The sequence below is a fragment of the Schistocerca americana genome, chromosome 10, assembly GCF_021461395.2.
Source record: "Schistocerca americana isolate TAMUIC-IGC-003095 chromosome 10, iqSchAmer2.1, whole genome shotgun sequence".
Lineage (NCBI taxonomy): Eukaryota > Metazoa > Arthropoda > Insecta > Orthoptera > Acrididae > Schistocerca > Schistocerca americana.
In genome coordinates this window covers 143,182,230-143,206,751 of record NC_060128.1, presented here as the reverse complement: position 1 = coordinate 143,206,751, position 24,522 = coordinate 143,182,230, and the positions used below count along the sequence as shown (strand labels likewise).

The window sequence follows — 24,522 nt, the reverse complement described above, 5'->3', positions numbered from 1 at the left end:
GGTAATTCTGTCAGAGACAGCAAAGGACTTGGTGGTGGTGGTGGTTAGTGTTTAACGTCCCGTCGACAACGAGATCATTAGAGACGGAGCTCATGCTCGGGTTAGGGAAGGATTGGGAAGGAAATCGGCCGTGCCCTTTCAAAGGAACCATCCCGGCATTTGCCTGAAGCGATTTAGGGAAATCACAGAAAACCTAAATCAGGATGGCTGGAGACGGGATTGTACCGTCGTCCTCCCGAATGCGAGTCCAGTGTGCTAACCACTGCGCCACCTCGCTCGGTGCAAAGGACTTGGAAGAACAGTTGAACGCAATGGACAGTGTCTTGAAAGGAGGATATAAGATGAACATCAACAAAAGCCAACTCGGGTGACGCTCCGGGGATTAGGAAATGAGACACTTAAAGTAGTAAAGGAGTTTTGCTATTTGGGGAGCAAAATAACTGATGATGGTCGAAGTGGAGAGGATATAAAATGTAGACTGGCAATGGCAAGGAAAGCGTTTCTGAAGAAGAGAAATGTGTTAACATCGAGTATAGATTTAAGTGTCAGGAAGTTGTTTCTGAAAGTATTTGTATGGAGTGCAGCCATGTATGGAACTGAAACATGGACGATAAATAGTTTGGACAAGAAGAGAATAGAAGCTTTCGAAATATGGTGCTACAGAAGAATGCTGAAGATTAGATGGGTAGATCACATAACTAATGAGGAGGTATTGAATAGAACTGGGGAGAAGAGGAGTTTGTGGCACAACTTGACTAGAAAAAGGGATCGGTTGGTAGGATATGTTCTGAGGCATTAATGTATCACCAATTTAGTACTGGAGGGCAGCGTGGAGGGTAAAAATCGTAGAGGGAGACTAGTAGATGAATACACTAAGCAGATTCAGAAGGATGTAGGTTGCAGTAGGTATTGGAAGATGAAGCTTGCACAGGATAGAGTAGCATGGAGAGCTGCATCAAACCAGTCTCTGGACTGAAGACTGCAACAACGATAGGCATCCGGCATGTTATGCAACACTTTTTTCCTGAAAGTAGGTTGGTTTCATTCAGGATTGCAATACGCCATATTATTCGCTATCCTTTTGGCTACAAAATACTTCTTTTCTACTTAATATTCGTTGAATACAACAGCCTTACGCCACCTTGCTGTGAAGGCCTGTATGCTAACATGGCACCACTCTACAGATCGACGTCGGAGTCAATGCCTCGCTAGATCAATAACCCCGTCATCCATGTACTGCTCCCTGCGGGCTGCATCCTACATTGTACCAGACAGACCGAAGTCGCAAGTGCGAGATCCGGGCTGTACGGTGAATGAGAAAGATCAGTGGAATGATGTTTTGTGAGCTACTCCCGGGTGCGCAGGCTTATGCAAGGCCTTGCGTTGAGATGGGAAAGAGGAATTTCGTCGTAATAAGATGGCGACGAACACGCTGATGTTGTTTCTTCAATTTCCTGAGGGTACCACAATACAACTCAGCGTTGATCGCTGCACCATGAGGGAGGGCATCAAAGAGAATACCCCTTCAGAGTCTCAGAAGACGGTCGCAATGACTTTACCATCTGAGGGTGCGGCTTTGAACATAATCTTCAGAGGAAAGGTGGTGTGGCGTCTTGCCGTTTAGTTTCCGTTTCGAACCAATGAACCCATATTGTAGCGCCTGTGACGATGTTTGACAAAAAATTGTCATGGTCTGCCTAGTAATACGTAAGAGGGCGTTTGAAAAGTCTGTGCAAAGTCCGAGAGATGGCACCACATGCGAGTGTCGAGGTCATGTTTGGTTGTATTGTATTGTATGTTAACTGAGGGCCTAGAAACGACGGAGAGGCACCGTCCCCGCCGCAGCCGCAGTGGTCCACAACCCCACGAAGACTACCTCAGTCCACTTCATCCCTCTGCTGCCCCACACCGAACCCAGGGTTATTGTGCAGTTCGGCCCCCGGTGGATCCCCCAGGGAAAGGTCTCACACCAAACGAGTGTAACCCCTGTGTTTGCGTGGTAGACTAAAGGTGGTGTACGCGTACGTGGAGAGCTTGTTCGCGCAGCAATCGCCGACATAGTGTAGCCGAGGCGGAATAAAGGGAACCAGCCCGCATTCGCCATGGCAGATGGAAAACTGCCTAAAAACCATCCACAGACTGGCCGGCTCACCGGACCCCGACACAAGTCCGCCGGGCGGATTCGTGCCGGGGACCAGGAGCTCCTTCCCGACCGGAAAGCCGTGCGTTAGACCGCACGGCCAACCAGGCGGGCTCATGTTTGGTTAGTAGCATCTTTGGAAAGAACGCACGCCAATTTTCAGCCATATTCGTCTAATTCTTTGTATTTGGCATTCATGTGAATCAAGGAAATCGAGCGATTGCCAAAAAATTGACGAAAAAGAATTTCATGTGGTGATTAAACATTACTTTATGAAAGGCAAAACGCCTCAGGAGACTAAAGAGAAGCTTGATAAACATTACGGTGACTCTGCACCTTCGATCAGAACAGTTTATAAGTGGTTTCAAAATTTTCGGAGTGGCCGTATGGGCACAAGTGATGCTTAACGTTCTGGACGCCCTGTGATGGTTACGATTCCAGAAATCACTGATAAAATCCATGATGTGGTAATGGATGACAGAAGAGTTAAGGTGCGTGGGATTGCTAGTGCTGTGAGCACCTCGAATGAAAGGGTACATAATATTTTGCATAAACATTTGGACAGAGAAAGCTATCCGCAAGATGGGTTCCGCGATTGGTCACGCTTGACCAAAAACGGAATCGTGTGAAGTGTTGCAAAGATGGTCTGCAGCTGTTCAGAAAGAATCCGCAGGACTTTAAGCGTCGTTTCGTCACTGTGGATGAAACATGCATACATTACTATACTCCTTAGACCAAACAACAATCTAAACAATGGGTTACCAAGGGAGAATAAGCACCAAAAAAGGCGAAGACCATTGCTTCGGCTGAAAGGTTATGGCGACTGTCTTTTGGGATTCGACTATGTGCAAAAGGGTAAAACTATTACAGGTGCATATTATTCATCGTTACTGGACCATTTGAAAGCCGAGCTGCAAGAAAAACGCCGGCGATTGGACCGCAAATGCACCAGCACACACCTCACTAGTTGTGGTCATAAAATTAATGGAAATAGGATTCCAACTCGTTTCAAATCTCCCCTATTCTCCAGACTTTTCTCCCTCTGACTTCTATTTGTTCCCCAATTTGAAGAAATGGCTGGCGGGGCGAAGACTTTATTCAAACGAGGAGGCGATTGCAGCAACTAATAGCTATTTTGCAGACTTGGACAATCCCTATTATCCGGAAGGGATCAACAAATTAAAACAGCGTTGGATAAAGTGAAAAGTCTAAAAGTCGAAAAATAAAAAAGATTTACCCTATTCGCGTAACTAGTTTTTATTTCTGTACGGACTTTTCAAACGCCCCTCGTAAGCAGTTCCGCACAGACGATCCTTCGTTGCTGTTTATGGTCTTCCCTTATGCGGCGAGGAATCCAGCGGGCCCACACCTTTGACTACCCCAACAGGAGGACGAATGTGTCAGCACTAGCAACAGAGACGTCCAGTTGTTTAGCGAGGAGATTGATTGTGATCCGTCGATCACCTCGAATGAGAGTGTCCGCACGTTCCGGCAGGTCGGACAGGTTTGCGCGACTTCGTTGCGATGCTGACGGGAGCCTCGCCCTACGACTCCCCGTGCTTTTTTGTTCACAGCCAGATCTCCACAGACATTGTGCAAACGTCTATGAATATATGCGACGCTCTGGTTTTCCGCCAAAAGGAACACACTGACAGCTCTGTGCCTGGGACGCACCTCCGTTCAAACGCTATTTTGAAGGCTACGTATAGCACCGCCGCTTCACGAAACTTTACGAGACTTTATGTGCTGAAGCAGGAATATTCCACGATGTCCCACAAGAAATCCCGCTTTTTTCAAACGAAACTGGCCGAGGAAAAAGTATAGTGCACTACGTAATGAATCCCCAAGTATAATTTTGTAGGTAACTACACTACTAGCCATTAAAATTGCTACACCAAGAAAAAATGCAGATGATAAACGGGTATTCATTGGACAAATATATTATACTACAACTGACATGTGATTACATTTTCAAGCAATTTGCGTGCATACATCCTGAGAAATCAGTACCCAGAACAACCACCTATGGCCGTAATAACTGCCTTGATACGCCTGGGTATTGAGTCAAACAGAGCTTGGATGGCGTGTACAGGTACAGCTGCCCATGCTGCTTCAACACGATACCACAGTTCATCAAGAGTAGTGACTGGCGTATTGTGACGAGCCAGTTGCTCGGCCACCATTCACCAGACGTTTTCAATTAGTGAGAGATCTGGAGAATGTGCTGGCCAGGGCAGCAGTCGAACATTTTCTGTATCCAGAAAGACCTGTAAAGAACCTGCAACATGCGGTCGTGCATTATCCTGCTGAAATTCGTTTCTGTATCCAGAAAGACCCGTACAGGACCTGAAACATGCTGAAATGCAGAGTTTCGCAGTGATCGAATGAAGGGTAGAGCCACAGGTCGTAACACATCGGAAATGTAACGTCCACTGTTCAAAGTGTCGTCAATGCCAACAAGAGGTGACCGAGACATGTAACCAATGGCACCCCATACCATCACGCCGGGTGATACGCCAGTATGCCGATGACGAATACACGCTTCCAACGTGCGTTCACCGCGATGTCGCCTAACACGGATGCGACCATCATGAACCTGGATTCATCCAAAAAAATGACGTCTTGCCATTCGTGCACCCAGGTCATCTCGACCGCTAGTGATACGAGGCCGTTGGGATCCAGCACGGCGTTCCGTATTACCCTCCTGAACCCACCGATTCCATATTTTGCTAACAGTCATTGGATCTCAACCAACGCGAGCAGCAATGTCGCGATACGATAAACCGCAATCGCGATAGGCTACAATCCGACATATGTCGAAGTCGGAAACGTGATGGTACGCATTTCTCCTCCTTACTCGAGGCATCACAACAACGTTTCACCAGGCGACGCCGGTCAACTGCTGTTTGTGTATGAGAAATCGGTTGTAAACCTTCCTCATGTCAGCACGTTGTAGGTGTCACCACCGGCGCCAACCTTGCGTGAATGCTCTGAAAAGCTAATCATTTGCATATCACAGCATCTTCTTCCTGTCGGTTAAATTTCGCATTTCATCTTCGTGGTGTAGAAATTTTAATGGCCAGTAGGGTATAATAAAGGTGAAGGAGTACTGAAAAATTTGACTACCGGTGGGCGAAGAATTTTCAGTACACACTGAACAATAACCCAATAAGAACTGTGGAATAAGCACACAGTAATGACTGTGATTAATACTAACAGCATTAGTTTACTTCGTAGAACCATGGGAACTAAGACAAACATACGAAGTCATATTAGTTAACACCCTGAACAGATATGCGTTGTGCGATTTGAAGTGGAACACCCTCATGAAACTAATCGTACGTAAGGCAGATTCAGACTGAGATTCATTGCCAGAGTCCTGAGCAAGTGTTTTTCGCCCACGGAGGAGGTACACTGAAGCGCCAAAGAATCTGGTATAGGCATGCGTATTAAAATACAGAGATACGTAAACGGGCAGAATACGGCGCTGCGGTCGGCAATGCCTATATAAGACAACAAGTGTCTGACGCATTTCTTCGATTGGTTACTGCTGCTACAGTGGCAGGTTATCAAGATTTAATTGAGTCTGAACGTGGTGTTATAGTTGGCGCACGAGCGATGGGACACAGCATCTCCGAGGTAGCGATGAAGCGGGGATTTTCCCGTACACCCATTCACTAAAATTGTCCAAGTCCGTCGGAATGCACAATGGAAATGAAAGGATGGTGATCATACAGATTGCTTAAGTACGTGTCACCTGTCAGAGTCTTATCTAGACGTATAAGACGTCCCATATCACTCCACCTGCACACGCCCCACACCATTACAGAGCCTCCACCAGCTTGAACAGTCCCCTGCTGTCATGCAGGATCCACGGATTCACGAGGTTGTCTCCATACCCGTACACGTCCATCCGCTCGATACAATTTGAAACGAGACTCGTCCGACCAGGCAACATGTTTCCAGTCATCAACAGTGCAATGTCGGTGTTGAAGGGCCCAGGCGAGGCGTAAAGCTTTGTGTCGTGTAGTCATCAAGGGTGCACGAGTGGGCATTCGGCTCCGAAAGCCGATATCGATGATGTTTCGTTGAATGGTTCGGACGCAGACACCTGTTGATGAGCCTGAATTGAAATCTGCAGCAATTTGCGGAAGGGTTGTACTTCTGTCACGTTGAACGATTCTCTTCAGTAGTCGTTGGTCCCGTTCTTACAGGATCTTTTTCCGGCCGCAGCGATGTCGGAGATTTGATGTTTTACCGGATTCCTGATATTCACGGTACACTCGTGAAATGGTAGTACGGGAAAATCCCCACATCATCGCTACCTCGGAGATGCTGTGTCCCGTCGCTCGTGCGCCGACTATAACACCACGTTCAAACTCACTCAAATCTCGATAAACTGCCATTGTAGCAGTAGTAACCGATCTAACAACTGCGCCAACTTGTTATCTTAGATAGGCGTTGTAGACCAAAGCAGCCTATTCTGCTTGTTTACGTATCTCAGTATTTGAATACGCATGCCTATACCAGCTTCTTTCTCGCTTCGGTGTACAATACTAGAGTCAGAAAGATGGCTAAAACCCAAAGTAGTCAGCAGTGTAATTTTCGGCGTAAATCTAAGTGTATATGGAAAGAATAGGGTAGTGGGGAACGAAGGTGGTGTATATGTCACAGTAGACAAGAAACTCAGATGCACCAAGATACAAACTGAATTTACATGTGTATTCGTTAGGGTAAGGCTCAGTATAAAGTGTGGGCATAAACGCATAATAGGATGCTTCTATTGGCCACCAGGCTGACTCCAGATGTAACCGAAAACTTTGTAGGAAACCTCAGTTCGATGTCATAGTGGCATCATTGGAACAAGCTATAACGTGCAACAGCTGGTTCTGATAGGTAAATTTTGGTAAGTGATGTGTACGTGAAAAGACGTATTGTGATTAATGGCTACACGCATTCCTTGAAAACTACCTAGAACAGGTAGATGGCGAGGCCTCTCATAATGAAATACAAGCGGTGGGCAAAAGTATGGAAATATCAAAAGCATGCCTAATACGGTGCAGGAAACCCACTGGCATTTAAAACAGATCCAGTCGTCTCGAAATGGATAAACAAAGGACTTGTATAGTTTTCAAGAGAATCTTATACCGTTCTTCCTGCAAAATAGAGGCAAGTTCAGGTAACGCACCCTTCTCTCCAAAGTAGACCACAAAGGCTCAATAATATAGCGAACTGGTGGCTGTGGTGTCCAGAGGAAATGGGACAGTTCACCCTCGCACGCACGAAACCAGTACTGGACGAATACAATATTTGAGTGCCTGTGGTACTCAGAATTATGATCCCATGTTCCATCGGACTTGTATTGCATCGTAATTCGGAACAACACAGGCACTGCAATATTGTATTTATCTGCCGATACCGGGCAGGCGACTTTCAAGTAAAATGTCTCCCCTGTACGAGAATATACATAATGGATGTAAGAGTACAGGTTGTAGTCATATGGCTGACGACATATGGAAGTTTGGATGTGGCCGTGAGTCGTGCTCGGATAGCCAAATAGCAAGGTGACCGCTCGCGATAAGCAGGAAATCCGGGTTCGAGTCCTGGCCCGGCACAAATTTTCACTGTCGCTAATCCATTACACGACTGATGGTGGTCTACATTCGCAACTGCAAATAGATTTCGTCTAGTCCTGGACGATGAGAGCGGTATGAACAGGGTCTCCGTCGTCTTGCAACAGAGCATCATCATTGGGGGAAAAACACTGTAACGTAGAATGGACCTGACCAGCCAAAACGGGCACATGGAACGGCAGGATATGGCTTCCCAAATAATCACCGAACCTCCACCGTGTTTCAGTCTTGGGACGCAAAGTCCGCCAGAAGGTGGAAACAGAGTGAAACAAGACTCACCCAATCAAATGACATTGTTCCATTGCTCCCTAATGCAGGTTTTATGGCTTCGGCGTCACCCACTCCTGACAGGGGCATTGGCATCACTAGTGTGTGGTTTCGAAATTCCAGCTCGCCCTCCAATTCCCTGCCTATGGAGGTCCCTTCGTGTTGTTTCGGTGTTGACATGGTTCGCGAGTGTGACATTCAATACTGCAGTGACTTTTATGGCTTTTTCCCACTACTGACAATATCGACGAAGTAGCAGTTGTAGTACTGTATCTTCTCGGTATACGTGTGCAACTGCAACTGAACCACCTGCAGCATTTGAACATGAGCGTCCGTAGAATACGATCTCACGAAATGTTTTTACTTTCACGTGTTATTCCTACCATAGCACCCGATCGGCACGCGGGATAAAAGTTGGTAGCAGTTTGAGATACTGATGAAAACGTTACTCACGTGTGCTTGTCGACTTCCTTTTACATCTCTTAGCGGCTATGAACACATACGATTTTTTTTTCACGTCTGTGTCAAGGCACCTTTCGAAGTACGTATGTTGTAAGGACTTCCTTTTATAATTAATATTAAAAATTCGTATTTCAATTTTCAATGTTTACTTGTTAATACACTCCTGGAAATGGAAAAAAGAACACATTGACACCGGTGTGTCAGACCCACCATACTTGCTCCGGACACTGCGAGAGGGCTGTACAAGCAATGATCACACGCACGGCACAGCGGACACACCAGGAACCGCGGTGTTGGCCATCGAATGGCGCTAGCTGCGCAGCATTTGTGCACCGCCGCCGTCAGTGTCAGCCAGTTTGCCGTGGCATACGGAGCTCCATCGCAGTCTTTAACACTGGTAGCATGTCGCGACAGCGTGGACGTGAACCGTATGTGCAGTTGACGGACTTTGAGCGAGGGCGTATAGTGGGCATGCGGGAGGCCGGGTGGACGTACCGCCGAATTGCTCAACACGTGGGGCGTGAGGTCTCCACAGTACATCGATGTTGTCGCCAGTGGTCGGCGGAAGGTGCACGTGCCCGTCGACCTGGGACCGGACCGCAGCGACGCACGGATGCACGCCAAGACCGTAGGATCCTACGCAGTGCCGTAGGGGACCGCACCGCCACTTCCCAGCAAATTAGGGACACTGTTGCTCCTGGGGTATCGGCGAGGACCATTCGCAACCGTCTCCATGAAGCTGGGCTACGGTCCCGCACACCGTTAGGCCGTCTTCCGCTCACGCCCCAACATCGTGCAGCCCGCCTCCAGTGGTGTCGCGACAGGCGTGAATGGAGGGACGAATGGAGACGTGTCGTCTTCAGCGATGAGAGTTGCTTCTGCCTTGGTGCCAATGATGGTCGTATGCGTGTTTGGCGCCGTGCAGGTGAGCACCACAATCAGGACTGCATACGACCGAGGCACACAGGGCCAACACCCGGCATCATGGTGTGGGGAGCGATCTCCTACACTGGCCGTACACCACTGGTGATCGTCGAGGGGACACTGAATAGTGCACGGTACATCCAAACCGTCATCGAACCCATCGTTCTACCATTCCTAGACCGGCAAGGGAACTTGCTGTTCCAACAGGACAATGCACGTCCGCATGTATCCCGTGCCACCCAACGTGCTCTAGAAGGTGTAAGTCAACTACCCTGGCCAGCAAGATCTCCGGATCTGTCCCCCATTGAGCATGTTTGGGACTGGATGAAGCGTCGTCTCACGCGGTCTGCTCGTCCAGCACGAACGCTGGTCCAACTGAGGCGCCAGGTGGAAATGGCATGGCAAGCCGTTCCACAGGACTACATCCAGCATCTCTACGATCGTCTCCATGGGAGAATAGCAGCCTGCATTGCTGCGAAAGGTGGATAAACACTGTACTAGTGCCGACATTGTGCATGCTCTGTTGCCTGTGTCTATGTGCCTGTGGTTCTGTCAGTGTGATCATGTGATGTATCTGACCCCAGGGACGTGTCAATAAAGTTTCCCCTTCCTGGGACAATGAATTCACGGTGTTCCTATTTCAATTTCCAGGAGTGTATTATGATACTGGCAGTATTACCACTATCGCTGCTGCTGATCCTGCTGCTACCTCTAGTAATAATAATAATAATATTGGTGACAGAGAGTAAAAATATTTACCCTGAAGCGCCAAAGAAACTGGTATATGCATGCGTATTCACATATAGAGAAATATCAACAAGCAGAATACGTCATTGCTGTAGGCAACGCCTATATAAGAAAGAAACAAGTGTCTGGCGCAGTTGTCAGATTGGTCACTGCTGCTGCAATGGCAGGTTATCAAGATTTAAGTGAGTCTGAACGGTCGGCGCACAAGTGATGGGACACAGCATCTCCGAGGTAGCGATGAAGTCGGCATTTTCCCGTACGACCATTTCACGAGTGTACTGTGAATATCACGAATACGGTAGAACGTCAAATTTCCGACATCGCTGCGGCCGGAAAGAGATCCTGCACGAACGGGACCAACGACCACTGAGAGAATCGTTCAACGTGACACAAGTGCAATCCTTCTGCAAATTGCTGTCACTGTGCGACCCATTCAACGAAACATCATCGATTTGGGCTTTCGGAGCCGACCGACCAGTCATGTACCCTCGATGACTGCACGACACGAAGCTTTAAGCCTCTCCTGGACCCGTCAACACCGACATTGGACTGTTGATGAGTAGAAACATGTTCACTGGTTGGACGAGTCTGGTTTCAAATTGTACCGAGCGGATGAACGCGTACGGGTATGGGGACAATCTCATGTATCCACGGACCCTCCATGTCAGCAGGTGACTGTTCAAGCTGGTGGAGGCTCTGTAATTGTGTGGGGCGTGTGCTGTTGGATTGATATGGGACCCCTGATACGTCGAGATACGACTCTCACAGCTCACACGTACGTAAGCATCCTGTCTGATCCTCCTCTTCCATTCACGTCCTTATGTATTCCGACGGACTTGGGCAGGATAATGCGACACCTCACACACACAGTATTGCTACAGAGTGGCTCCAGGAATACTCTACTGACTTTCAACACTTCCGCTGGCCACCAAACTCTCCAGACATGAACATTTTTGAGCATATCTGGGATGCCTTGCAACGTGGTGTTCAGAAGAGATGTCCACTCCCTCGTACTGTTACGGATTTATGGACAGTGCTGCACGATTATTGGTGTCAATTGCGTCCAGCACTACTTCACACATTAGTGGAGTCCATGCTACGTCGTGCTGCACCACATCACTGGGGCCCAACACGTTATTAGGCAGGTGTATCAGTTCCTTTGGCTCTTCAGCTATATGGGCACTAAAGTGACATTTTCTTAGATATGAAGTTCCGGGGAAGGGAAATTTATATAGACTCCACCAGATAAGAAAATTGGGAAATGTGGAAGGATGTAATGGGATAACGAATGCGAATAGGGAAAAATGTAGACATTATTGTTGTTGTTGATTTAAGTGAATATCTGTCGGCAAGACGCGGCAAAAGCGGAAGTACCTCTGAAGGTAGTTATGGACGAAAAGTCAGGAACAAAAAGTTTCACGGACCGCGACAGTACAAGGCGGGAAATTCATCAGCAACCAAGGCGACCGGTCATAATAGCCTTCCTTCCATTATCAGTTTTGTGACGGGTGAGGGTGCTAACAATTAGCTAGAGTGGGCGCTGTTAGAAGAAACGAACTAGGGGAGATATAATAACTTGGAACAGGCTTCTTTGTTTCCGTGGAGAATAGAGTATTTGCTCTCGCGACACTTTCTGACTCTCACATCTTTCATTCGTAACACGGAGGCATCTAATAGTCTGGATCCCCATATACCAGCGTGCCATAGCGATCACTGGTAAACAGTAGATAAACATGGTGTTAAAAATGTCGAATATTTTGAGAGGTGGTAGTAAGCACCAGGACAAAAAAAGAAACCAGTAAACAAAAGTTCTAAAATGCATATTTTAAGAGCTATGAGCACATGTTCATCCACGATAACATGAAAGATCTGTTTCATCGAACAAGCGCTCATACCTCCTAAGGTATGTGTGCTGAGGTGACAGAAGTCTTGGCATACCTCCTAATATCGTGTCGGATCTCGTTTCCTGTTGCGTAGCGCTGAACCTCGACGTGGCATGGAATCAATAAGTCGTTGGAAGTCCCCCACAGAAATAGTAAGCCATACTGCCTCTATAACCGTCCATAATTGCGAAAGTGTTACCGGTGCAAGATATAACCGTCCATAATTGCGAAAGTGTTGCCGGTGCAACATTTTGTGCACAAACTGACCTTTCGATTGTGTCCCATAATTCGATGGGATTCATGTCGGGCGATCTGGGTGGCCAAATCCTTCTAATTGTCCAGAATGTTCTTCAAATGAATGGCGAACCATTGTGGCCAGGTGACATGGCGCATTGTCATCCTTAAAAATTCCATCGTTGTTTGGGAGCATGAAGTCCATGAATGGTAGCAAATGGTCTCTAAGTAGCCGGTCATAACCTTTTCCAGTCAATGATCAGTTCAGATGGACTAGAGGACCCTGTCCTTTCTAAGTAAACACAGCCCACGTGTTTATGGAACTATCACCAGCTTGCACAGTGTCTTGTTGACAAGCTGAGTCCTTGGTTTCGTGAGGTCTGCGCCACACTTGAACCTTAACATCAGCTCTTAACAACTGAGATGGGACTCATCTGACCAGACACGGTCTTCCAGTCGTCTAGGGTCCAACCAATATGGTCGCAGGCCCAGGAGAGACGCTACAGACGATGTCGTGCTGTTAGCAAAGGCACAATTTCCAGTCAATGATCCTTTCAGTTGGACCAGAGCACGTTTGCACGGTGTCTTATTGACAACTTCGGTCCATAGCTTCGTGTGGTCAGCATCACACTAGAACCCTACCATCAGCTCTTCAGAACTCACCTGAGCAGACCCAGTTTCCCAGACGTCTAGGGTCAAACTGATATGGTCGCGAGCCCAGGATGATATGATGATGATGATGATGATGCTGTATGGTTTGTGGTGCGCTCAACTGCGCGGTCATTAGCGCCCATACAAAGTCCCAGTTTTCACACAATCCAATTTTTTGACATTCCCATCTAACCACTGTCACGAATGATGATGATAATGATGATGATGATGATGATGATGATGGTGAAATGATGAGACAACACAAACACCCAGTCCCTGGACACAGAAAAACCCCAACCCTGTGAGGAATCGAACCTGGGACCTCATGATCCAGAGACAGCAACACTAGCCACTAGACCACAGGCTGCAGACGTGTACGAACCATTCAACGAAAGATCATCAACATGGGCTTTCAGAGGCGAAGGCCCACTTGTGTACCCTTGACGACTGCACGATACCATGCTTTACACGTCAGCTGGACCAGTCAACGCCGACATAGGACTGTTGATGACTGGAGAGACGCTGCAGGCGATGCCATGCTGTTAGCAGAGGCACAATTTCCAGTCAATGATTGGTTCAGTTGGAACAGAGCACCCAGTCGAGTCCTTGTAAAGACAGCCTACACGTTAATGGAGCTACCTCCAGCCTGCACTGTGTCTTGTTGACAACTTGGGTCCATGACTTCATGTGGTCTGCGCCACACTCGAACCCTACCATCAGGTCGTAACTAGAATCGGGACTCATCTGACCAGGCCACGGTTTTCCAGTCGTCTTAGGTCGAACCGATCCAGGAGAGGATCTGCAGGCGATGTCGTGTAGCAAAGATCGCAGCCCACCAATGTCAAATTTCGCCGCACTGTGCCAACGGACAAATTCGTCGGACAGCCCACATTGATATCTACAGTTACTTCACGCAGTGTTGCTTGTCTGTTAGTACTGACAACTCTATGTTAACATCGCTGCTGTCAGTTGTGAAGTGAAGGCCGTCGGCCACTGCATTGTCCGTGGTGAGAGGTAGTGCCTGAAATCTGGAATTCTCGGCACACTCCTGATATCTGGATCGCGGAATACTGAATTTCCGTACGCCGGAAACCTTTCCGTATGGATCAATTGACTACAAATGGCAACTCCGCCAATGAAGTGCTCCATTTATACCTCGTGTACGCGATACTACCGCCATCTGTTATGTGAATATATCCCGTGACTTTTCTAGCTTCAGTGTATTTTAGAGTCCATGTTCCCTGAAATGTTTTCTTGTTGTGATGGTTGCGACCACCTCTCAATGTATTCGACACTTTTTTTAACACCTGGTACATCCCCCCCCCCCCCCCCTTCTCTCTCTTGGTCTGTCTGCTCATCAGTTTCTAGCGAGCCACGTAGCTACGGCAGTGGTAAGACACTGCATTCGCATTCGGCAGGTTCTAAGGCCGGTATTACACTATCAAATTTCTTTGTCAAAGATTTGATCAAAGATGTGATCCAATATTCCGTCCAATATATTTGACAAAGATCTTTGACGTAGCGCGAGAAGGGGTATTACACTGTCATCAAATTTTACGTCAAAGTTCAAGATGGCTGACAACAACTTGTTATTTAACCGCAGCAGTTCTACGTACTCCAATTGCATTGTGTGCACATGCGGAAAAGAAGTGGGGGGAAAAATGGAACCATACATACGAGGTTGACAGTCTTAAAAGTCCTGGGATTACAACTTGATAATAAATTCAGTTGAGAGGAGCACACCACAGAAATGCAGAAAGGCCTTAACAAATCTGTATTTGCAATTCGAGTGTTAGCAGACATAGGCAACATAAAAATGAAAAAGCTTGCATACTTTCATTCCATAATGTCATATGGGATAATATTTGGGGGGTAAATCTTGAAGTCAAACAAAAGTTTTCAAGGTCCAAAAGCGTGTAATACGTATTATTTGTGGAGTAAATTCACGGACCTGCTGCAGAGACCTCTTCAAAGAACTGGGTATACTAATTACTGCCTCTCAGTATATTTACTTCTTAATGAAATTTGTCGTAAATAATATATCTCTTTTTCCAACAAACAACTCAGTTCATACATACAATACCAGGAACAAAAATGATCTGCACAAGGACTTAAAAGCGCTTACTTTAGTTCAAAAAAGGGTCCAATACTCAGGAACACTCATCTTCAATAATTTGCCAGCAAACATAAAAAATTTAGTTAGAAATAAAGATCAGTTTAAAAGGAGCCTGAAAGACTTACTACTGGCCAACTCCTTCTACTCCATTGGCGAAATTTTTAATAGAAACAAATGATGTATTGTATTTATTCATACTATTAGTATTGGTATTTCAGCTTAAAAAAATCGACATGTTCCACATCCACAAGGATCTCCTCAGCACGGATCTATGGAACGAAAAAACTAATCTAATCTGGGTGAAGACGTGGGTTTTACGACGACACGATAAAAGCATTCAACAAAACTTGTTACGTGAGCTTACAGTGGAAGACGTCAAGTCGTGCATCAATTACTTAAGAATGGATGAACATACATTTCTGTATGTGCTCAATGAAGTGTATCCTCATATCACAAAGCACAATATTCACTTAAGAACTGCTACATCTTCAGAAGACAGGCTCACTATAACACTCCGATTCCTTGCTACAGGAGAGGGTTATGTTAGGTTAGGTTAGGTTAGGTTAGGTTAGGTTAGGTCAGGTTAGGTCTCCAATCTTCTTAATCTATTTTTGTATTCAGGGTGCCTCACGTTGTAAAGCGCCTCATCAGCTTCAGTCATCTCTATTAATTTTGTAGTTGTCGGCACACACCAATTGTATTTACCGGCAATGGTTATAAAAACACTACAGACGACAGAACGCTGCAGCGATGCTAGCGCTCCATGTGGTAACATGTCACATTGCAGTGAACAGAAGACAAGCGGTTTCTTTGATCAAATATACAGCGAGGCCCTAGATTTGATCAAATATTGGACGACGTTTGACAAAGTCCCTATTACACTATCAAATATCTTTGACAAAGATATTGGACAAAGAAATTTGATAGTGTAATACCGGCCTAATCGCCACCAGGCCGCTCAGATTGAGGTTTTCGATGGAGGCTGTACAGGGAGGCAGGCGCTACTCACGTATATGTGGTCCCGCTTGTAGCGCATGTGCAGGTTGGCGATGAAGCTGTCTTCGGTCAGAGGATCGAGGAGCACGGAGTCCCAGGCGCCCACCTCGTGCTCCAGACTCAGGACGTCCATACCAGCCTGCAACAACACGACAACACCAAACGTCACGACACAACACCAAACATCGCAACGCTGCACAACACCAAACACCACAGCGCAATAAGTCGGCACATCACAGCATCCTACTGGCACCATAGATACACCTACACTCTAAAATACCCTGTGTAAGAGAACTCTGTCTTCCACATTCCAGTAATGCCCCATACCAGAGTCAGGATCTTTTTGGCCAAATAGCACACGAGTTGCTAGTGGGGCAGAGGGAGCTCCATTTGCGAATATTTTGGGAGGAAATGAAAATTACTCGTAATACACTTGCAGCTGTATCTTTTGCATTTAATTTTTTTACGCAGAAGTTTCAGTGTCCCATTACACAATCTTTTGTCCCTTAACACTGGGAGGGGTTCAGACTTACGTGCAGTCACAAAAGGAGCCAATATTAAATAACCTGTGTCCGTATACTGGATTCCTCCCAGTTTACATTGGTGAAAGGGGCCTGAAGACAGTGTACTGGAACAACGTTGTAACAGGTTGTTCAAAAATGTTCAAATGTGTTTGAAGTCTTATGAGACTTAACTGCTAAGGTCATCAGTCCCTAAGCTTACACACTACTTAACCTAAATTATCCTAAGGACAAACACACACACCCATGCCCGAGGGAGGACTCGAACCTCCGCTGGGACCAGTAACAGGTTGCATAAATAGATTAAATGGAAAAGAAACTGCTGCAGGGTTGTTAATTTTCACTTCGTATTGAACAGCCGAAGTCGCTGTAACTTTCTACTACAACGATAGAAACACACACGCCAAAAAAAATTTTGCATCACCTCGGTTCAGAGAGTTCCGGAACCTGTACAGAAAATTGGAATAGACATCAACATGAACATCATTTCCACCCTTTTCATAGCTCATGAAAACCACACATCACATGTTATACCACTAACATACCGAGACTTTCAGAGGTGGTGGTCCACATTGCTGCACACAACAGTACCTCTGAAACACAGTAGCACGTCCTCCTGCATTGATGCATGCCTGTACTCGTCGTAGCATACTCAAAAATGGGTCTGAGCACCACTCGGCCACCCCGGCCGGCCGTAGCATACTACCCACAAGTTCATCAAGGCACTGTTGGTCCAGACTGTACCACTCCTCAACGGCGATTCGGCGTAGATTCCTCCGTGTTGCCGGCCGCGGTGGCCGAGCGGTTCTAGGCGCTTCAGTCCGGAACCGTGCGACTGCTACGGTCGCAGGTTCGAATCCTGCCTAGGGCACGGATGTGTGTGATGTCCTTAGGTTAGTTAGGTTTAAGTAGTTCTAAGTTCTAGGGGACTGATGAACTCAGTGCTCAGAGCCCTCAGAGTGGTTGGTGGGTCACTTCGTCCATAAACAGCCCTATTCGGTCTATCCCAGGCATGTTCGATATAATTCATGATTGGAGAACATGCTGGCCACTCAAGTCGAGCGATGTAGTTCACAAGATGTGCACGTTGGGGGCGTGAATTGTAGTCCAAGAAGACGAATGTCTCGGCAATATGCTGCCGATATGGTTGCACTAACGGTCGGAGGACGGAATTCACGTACCGTACAGCCATTACGGCGCCTTCCATGACCACCAGCGGCGTACGTCGGCGCCACATAATGCCACCCCAAAACAGCAGGGAACCTCCACCTTACTACACTCGCTAGACAGTGTGTCTAAGGCGTTCAGCCTGACCGGGTTGCATCCAAACACTCTTCCGACGATTGTCTGGTTGAAGGCATATGCGACACTCATCGGTGAAGAGAGCGTGATGCCAATCCTGAGCGCTCCATTCGACATGTTGTTGTGCCCATCTGTACCGCGCTGCATGGTGTCGTGGTTGCAAAGATGGACCTCGCCAATGATGTCGGGAGTGAAATTGCGCACAGTTTGAGTCGTAACACGACGTCCTGTGTCTGCACGAAAAGCATTATTCAACATGGTGGCGTTGCTGTCAGGGTTCGTCCGAGCCATAATCCATAGACAGCGGTCATCCACTGCAGTAGTAGCCCCTGGGCGGCCTGACCGAGGCATGTCATTTACATCTCTCTGTATGTCCTCCCTGTCCGAATAACATGGCTTCGGTTCACTCCGAGATGCCTGGACACTTCCCGTGTTGAGAGCCCTTCGTGGCACAAAGTAACAATGCGGACGCGATCGAACCGCGGTATTGACCGTCTAGGCATGGTTGAACTACATACAAACGAGTCATGTACCTATTTCCTGGTGGAATGACTGGAACTGATCGGCTGTCGGACCCCCTCTGTCTAATAGGCGCTGCTCATGCATGGTTGTTTACATCTTTGGGCGGGTTTAGTGACATCTCTGAACAGTCAAATCTGGCCGGAGTGGCTATGCGGTTCTGGGCGCTTCAGTCTGGAACCGCGCGACCGCTACGGTCACAGGTTCGAATCCTGCCTCGGGCATGGATGTGTGTGATGTCCTTAGGTTAGTTAGGTTTAAGTAGTTCTAAGTTCTAGGTGACTGATGACCTCAGAAGTTAAGTCCCATAGTGCTCAGAGCCATTTGAACCATTTGAACAGTCAGAGGGACTATACTGTGTTGTGATAAAATATCCACAGGAGTTCTGGGAACCGGAATGATGCAAAACTTTTTTTGATGTGTGTACAAAGATATTTTGGGAGGAGTTTCCTGTTGCAGCATTGGCCTTATAACCAAGAGCAATCTCTCCTAAACCTGGGTCAGAACCGAAGAATGGAAGCTACAGCGTAGGTGGACAAAAATATGGAAACACAGCGTGAAATGTATTTTTCAACATAAATGCAGGTGCTAGCGGAGGCTGCCTGCAGGTTGCGCTGTTGTACTTGACCATAGACGGCAACTTTGTAATGTTCTCAAAACGTTTCAGGTGTCACTCGTGGTCACAAATGTGTTCCGTGTAGTTGTCAGTGCATAGTGGTCGGAGCTAAGCAAACTCGAACACGGCGACATTGTTGCTGATCGTACGGCTGGTGATTCCGTATGCAAGATAGACGAAGTGTTTGGAATTTCAAGACGCACCGTATCTAAGATTTATAATATACACAGAGAAAGCGGAGAAGCGTCTTTCGCTAAGTCACAAGGTGGACGGAGTTGTGTGTTGAGTGACAGAGACAGACGACTATTGAAAATGGTTGTAACGGGAGAATAATAGGAGGACAGTTGCAAAAGTCATTGCAGAACTGACTGTCACACTCGCAAACCATCTCAGCCACGCGGGATTAGCCGAGCGGTCTAAGGGGCTGCAGTCATGGACTGTGCGGCTGGTCCTGGCGGAGGTTCGAGTCCTCCCTCGGGCATGGGTGTGTGTGCTTGTCCTTAGGATAATTTAGGTTAAGTAGTGTGTGAGCTTAGGGACTGATGACCTTAGCAGTTAAGTTACATAAGACTTCACACACATCTTTTTTTTTGTTTTTTTTGTTTTTTTTTTTTTTTTTTTTTTTGTTTTGCAAACCATCTCAGCACCAAACCAAAGGGGAGGTAGTTCCATAAGCAGGGAAGAATTGAAGAATTCCAAAACTAGTCATCAGTAATGGGAATGCCCGTAAGAGGACTACGTGCTGCTAAAGCCATAAAACCTGGACTATGGGCCAATAGAAGAAAGTCATTTGGTCGGATGAGTCTTGTTTCACACTGTTTCCAACTTCCTACCGAGTTTAGTCCCAATTATGAAACAGGGTGAGGGTTCGTTAATGATTTGGGCAACCGTTTCGTGGGATTCCATGGGCCTCATAGCTACTCTGCAAGATCGCATTATCACAAAGGATCACGTGACAACTGTGGCTGATCAGGTCTGTCCCATCGTACAGTCTTAGTTCCCCAGTTGTGATTCCGTATTCCGTGACGATAGGGCCCCTGTTCACATAGCTCGCATCATCCAACCAATCAATATAGACAAGTGTTATGTGCTGCGAATACATAGAAAGCACGATCCTTTATCATTTAGCTACAATACAGCAGGTCAGCAACTGGAAGCAGTTAATTCCATAAATTATCTGGGAGTAGCCATAAGGAGTGATTTAAAATCGAATGACCATATGCCGGCCGGTGTGGCCGAGCGGTTCTAGGCGCTACAGTCTGGAACCGCGCGACCGCTACGGTCGCAGGTTCGAATCCTGCCTGGGGCATGGATGTATGTCATGTTGTTAGGTTAGTTAGGTTTAAGTAGTTCTAAGTTCTATGGGACTGATGACCTCAGTAGTTAAGTCCCATATTGCTCAGAGCCATTTTTGGAATGACCATATAAGATTAATCTTCGGTAAAGCAGATGCCAGACTGAGATCATTGGAAGATTCCTAAGGAAATGCAGTCCGAAAACAAAGGAAGTAGGTTAAAGTACACTTGTGCTCCCACTGCTTGAATACTGCTCACCGGTGTGGGTTCCGTACCAGATAGGGTTGATAGAAGAGATAGAGAAGATCCAACGGAGAGCAGCGCGCTTCGTTACAGGATCATTTAGTAATCGCGAAAGCGTTACGGAGATGATAGATAAACTCCAGTGGAAGACTCTGCAAGAGAGAAGCTCAGTAGCTCGTTACGGGCTTTTGTTGAAGTTTCCAGAACATACCTTCACCGAGGAGTCAAGCAGTATATTGTTCCCTGCTACGTATATCTCGCGAAGAGACCATGAGGACAAAATCAGAGAGATTAGAGCCCACACGCAGGCATACCGACAATCTTTCTTTCCACGAACAATGCGAGACTGGAATAGAAGGGAGAACCGATAGAGGTACTCAAGGTACCCTCCGCCACACACCGTCAGATGCCTTCGGAGTATAGACGTAGATGTAGATCCAGAAGTGGTTACGTCAACACGAAGATGAGTTGTCGTATCTCGCCTGGCTACCGCAGTCATCACTTCTCAGTATTATCGAGCCTTCGTGGTCTATAGTGGACAGTAGATTGCGCAATCGCTACCCATCTCCATCATCGTTGCTTGAATTTGCCTCTAATTGTATAAAATTCGTAAGAGTCCCTTGAAAACCACACAGAACCTGAATTTCCATTCCGAGACGACTGGAGACCGAGCGAGGTGGCGCAGTGGTTAGCACACTGGACTCGCACGAATTCAATCCCTCCGTCCGGCCATCCTGATTTAGGTTTTCCGTGAGTTCCCTAAATCGCTCCAGACAAATGCCGGGATGGTTCCTTTGAAAGGGCACGGCCGACCTCCTTCCCCGTCCTTCCCTAACCCGATGAGACCGATGACCTCGCAGTTTCCTCTCTTCCCCAAAACAACCCAACCCAAACCGAGACGACTGGAAGCTGTGTTGAATGGCAACGGTTTTCCTAAACCAAATTAGGCAAGGTACTGTGCTGTGTTTCTGGCGTTTGCCGGCCGTTGTGGCCGAGCGGTTCTAGGTGCTTCAGTCCGGAACCGCGCTGCTGCTTTGGTCGCAGTTTCGAATCCTGCCTCGGGCATGGATGTGATGTCCATCGGTTAGTTAGATTTAAGTAGTTCTGTCTAGGGGAACGATGACCTCAGGTGTTAAGTCCCATAGTGCTTAGAGCCATTTGAACTATTTGTTTTTTGGCGTTTCCGTATTTATGTCCACCCTCAGAGCTTTAGGTTAATTCTGGGTCGTTGGTAGGTTCGTTGAGCCGAGGAAGAGAACCAAGAGGGAGGTCATCGGTCCCATCGGATTAGGGAAGGATGAGGAAGGAAGTCGCTCGTGCCCATTCAAAGGAACCATCCCGGCATTTGCCTGGAGCGATTTAGGGAACTCACGGAAAACCCAAATCAGGATGCCCGGACGCAGGTTTGAACCATTGTCCTCCCGAATACGAGTCCAGTGTGCTAACCTCTCCTCCACTTAGCTCGGTTTTAATTCTGGGGAAAGCCTAGTGTACGGCGTGTGTATGGCGTAACAAGACATCCTGCGAAACATAACTTCATACATTCTCTAATAACTACCTAGACCAGATTGTTGAGAAGCCCACTCGTAATGGAAATCTATTAGCAACAAACAGATCTGATTTCCTCCATGGTGGCCAAATAGAAACTACTGTAAGTGAGCAGGGGGTAGCTGTAGCAACAATGAATACCACAATACAAAGCGCGCCTAAAACAAGTAGAGGGATTTATATTTTCAGCACACTTGGAGTAGTGGCGGTAGTATCGTATCTCAATCAGGAACGGGAAACAAAAACGTGACCATGCGCTTGATATATACACTACTGGCCATTAAAATGGCTACACCACGAAGATGACGTGCTACAGACGCGAAATTTAACCGACAGGAAGAAGATGCTGTGATATGCAAATGATTAGCTTTTCAGAGCATTCACACAAGGTTGGACCCGCTGGCGACACCTAAAGCGTCCTGTCATGAGGAAAGTTTCCGACCGATTTCTCATACACAAACAGCAGTTGACCGGCGTTATCTAGCGAAACGTTGTTGTGATGCCTCGTGTAAGGAGAAGAAATGCATACCATCGCGTTTCCGAATTTGATAAAGGTCGGATTGTAGCCTATCGCGATTGCGATTTATCGTATCGCGACATTGCTGCTCGCGTTGTTCGAGATCCAGTGCCTGTTAGCAGAATATGGAATCGGTGGGTTCAGGAGGGTAATACGGAACGCCGTGCTGGATCCCAACGGCCATTTTATCCGCATGGCTGTAACAAATCGTGCAGCCAGGTCTCGATCCCTGAGTCAACAGATGGGGACGTTTGCAAGACAACAACCATCTGCACGAACAGTTTGACGTTTGCAGCAGCATGGACTATCAGCTCGGAGACCATGGCTGCGGTTACTCTTAACGCTGCATCACAGACAAGAGCGCCTGCGGTGGTGTACTCAAAGACGTACCTGGGTGCACGAATGGCAAAACGTCATGTTTTAGGATCAATCCAGGTTCTGTTTACAGCATCATGATCGTCGCATCCGTGTTTGCCGACATCGCGGTGAACACACATTGGAAGCGTGTATTCGTCAGCGCCATACTGGCGTATCACCCGGCGTGATGGTGTGGGGTGCCTTTGGTTACGCGTCTCGGTCACCTCTTGTTCGCATTGACGGCACTTTGAACAGTGGACGTTACATTTCAGATGTGTTACGACCCGTGGCTGTACCCTTCATTCGATCCCTGCGAAACCCTACATTTCAGAAGGATAATGCACGACCGGATGTTGCAGGTCCTGTACGGGCCTTTCTGGATACAGAAAATATTCGACTGCTGCCCTGGCCAGCACATTCTCCAGATCTCTCACCAACTGAAAACGTCTGGTTAATGGTGGCAACTGGCTCGTCACGATACGACAGTCACTACTCTTGATGAACTGTGGTATCGTGTTGAAGCAGCATGGGCAGCTGTACCTGTACACGCCATCCAAGCTCTGTTTGACTCAATGCCCAGGCGTATCAACGCCGTTATCACGGCCAGAGGTGGTTGTTCTGGGTACTGGTTTCTCAGGATCTATGCACCCAAATTGCGTGAAAATGTAATCACATATCAGTTCTAGTATAATATATTTGTCCAATGAATTCGCGTTTATCATCTGCATTTCTTCTTGGTGTAGTAATTTTAATGGCCAGTAGTGTATTTACCTACTACTTGTACAATAGTTGATAGTGGGAGGCACCCTCCGTAGTATAGACTCCCTGTAAAGAAACTTCTAAAGAATCTTCTGCGTAAGAGGTGTAAGACAGGGCTATACATAGAGAGATGCTGAACGAAACGTGTTTAACGCTGTTAGTGCCACCAAAGTTAGTGTTCGGCCACTCATAAACTGGGCAGAGAATGGAGCTGAGTGTAGCAAAACAAAAGTAGATATGCTTAACTCTGTTTTTAAATGTTCTTTTACAGGGGAAAACCCAGGAGGTCTGCCCCAACCTAATTCTCGTATCATTAAGATGAGTGAAATAGATATTAGTGTTAGTGGTGTTGAGAAACAGACGAAATCGGTAAAATGGAACAAAGCTCCAGGACCCGTAAAAATCAGTATTAGATTCTATAGCGAAATTGGAGCTGAATTGTCCTTTTTTTTTTTTTTTTTTAACTACAATCTGCTATAGATCCCTCCAATTAGAAACTGCGGCCAGTAGTTGGAAGAAAGCACGGGTCTTAACTGTATGAAAGATTGGTAACAGAAAGCATAGGTGATACCTTTGAATACATTACGGGAGTGACAGTGATCAATGTGTTACAAATAATTACTATTAAAAACAGTCTTGATCACAATTTATTTATTACGGTGACCGGTTTCGACCACTACTGTGGTCATCTTCAGACCAATGAGTAAGAACCTCCTTCTGCTGGAGAGTAGTGATTCTCCAGCAGAAAGAGGTTCTTACTCATTGGTCTGAAGATGACCACAGTAGCGGTCG

The 24,522-nt window shown here is 46.9% G+C and overlaps 1 protein-coding gene across 1 annotated transcript in view; it reads right to left on the bottom strand.

The window, feature by feature from the left end:
* The window catches only part of LOC124552612 (unconventional myosin-Ia), a 730,641-nt gene that overhangs the window by 431,181 nt on the left and 274,938 nt on the right, over positions 1-24,522 (bottom strand). Inside the window, exon 2 of the mRNA XM_047126936.1 lies at positions 16,067-16,192. Coding sequence (XP_046982892.1) covers positions 16,067-16,186 — 120 coding nt within the window. The 5' untranslated portion in view covers positions 16,187-16,192. The remainder of the gene's footprint in view (positions 1-16,066; positions 16,193-24,522) is intronic.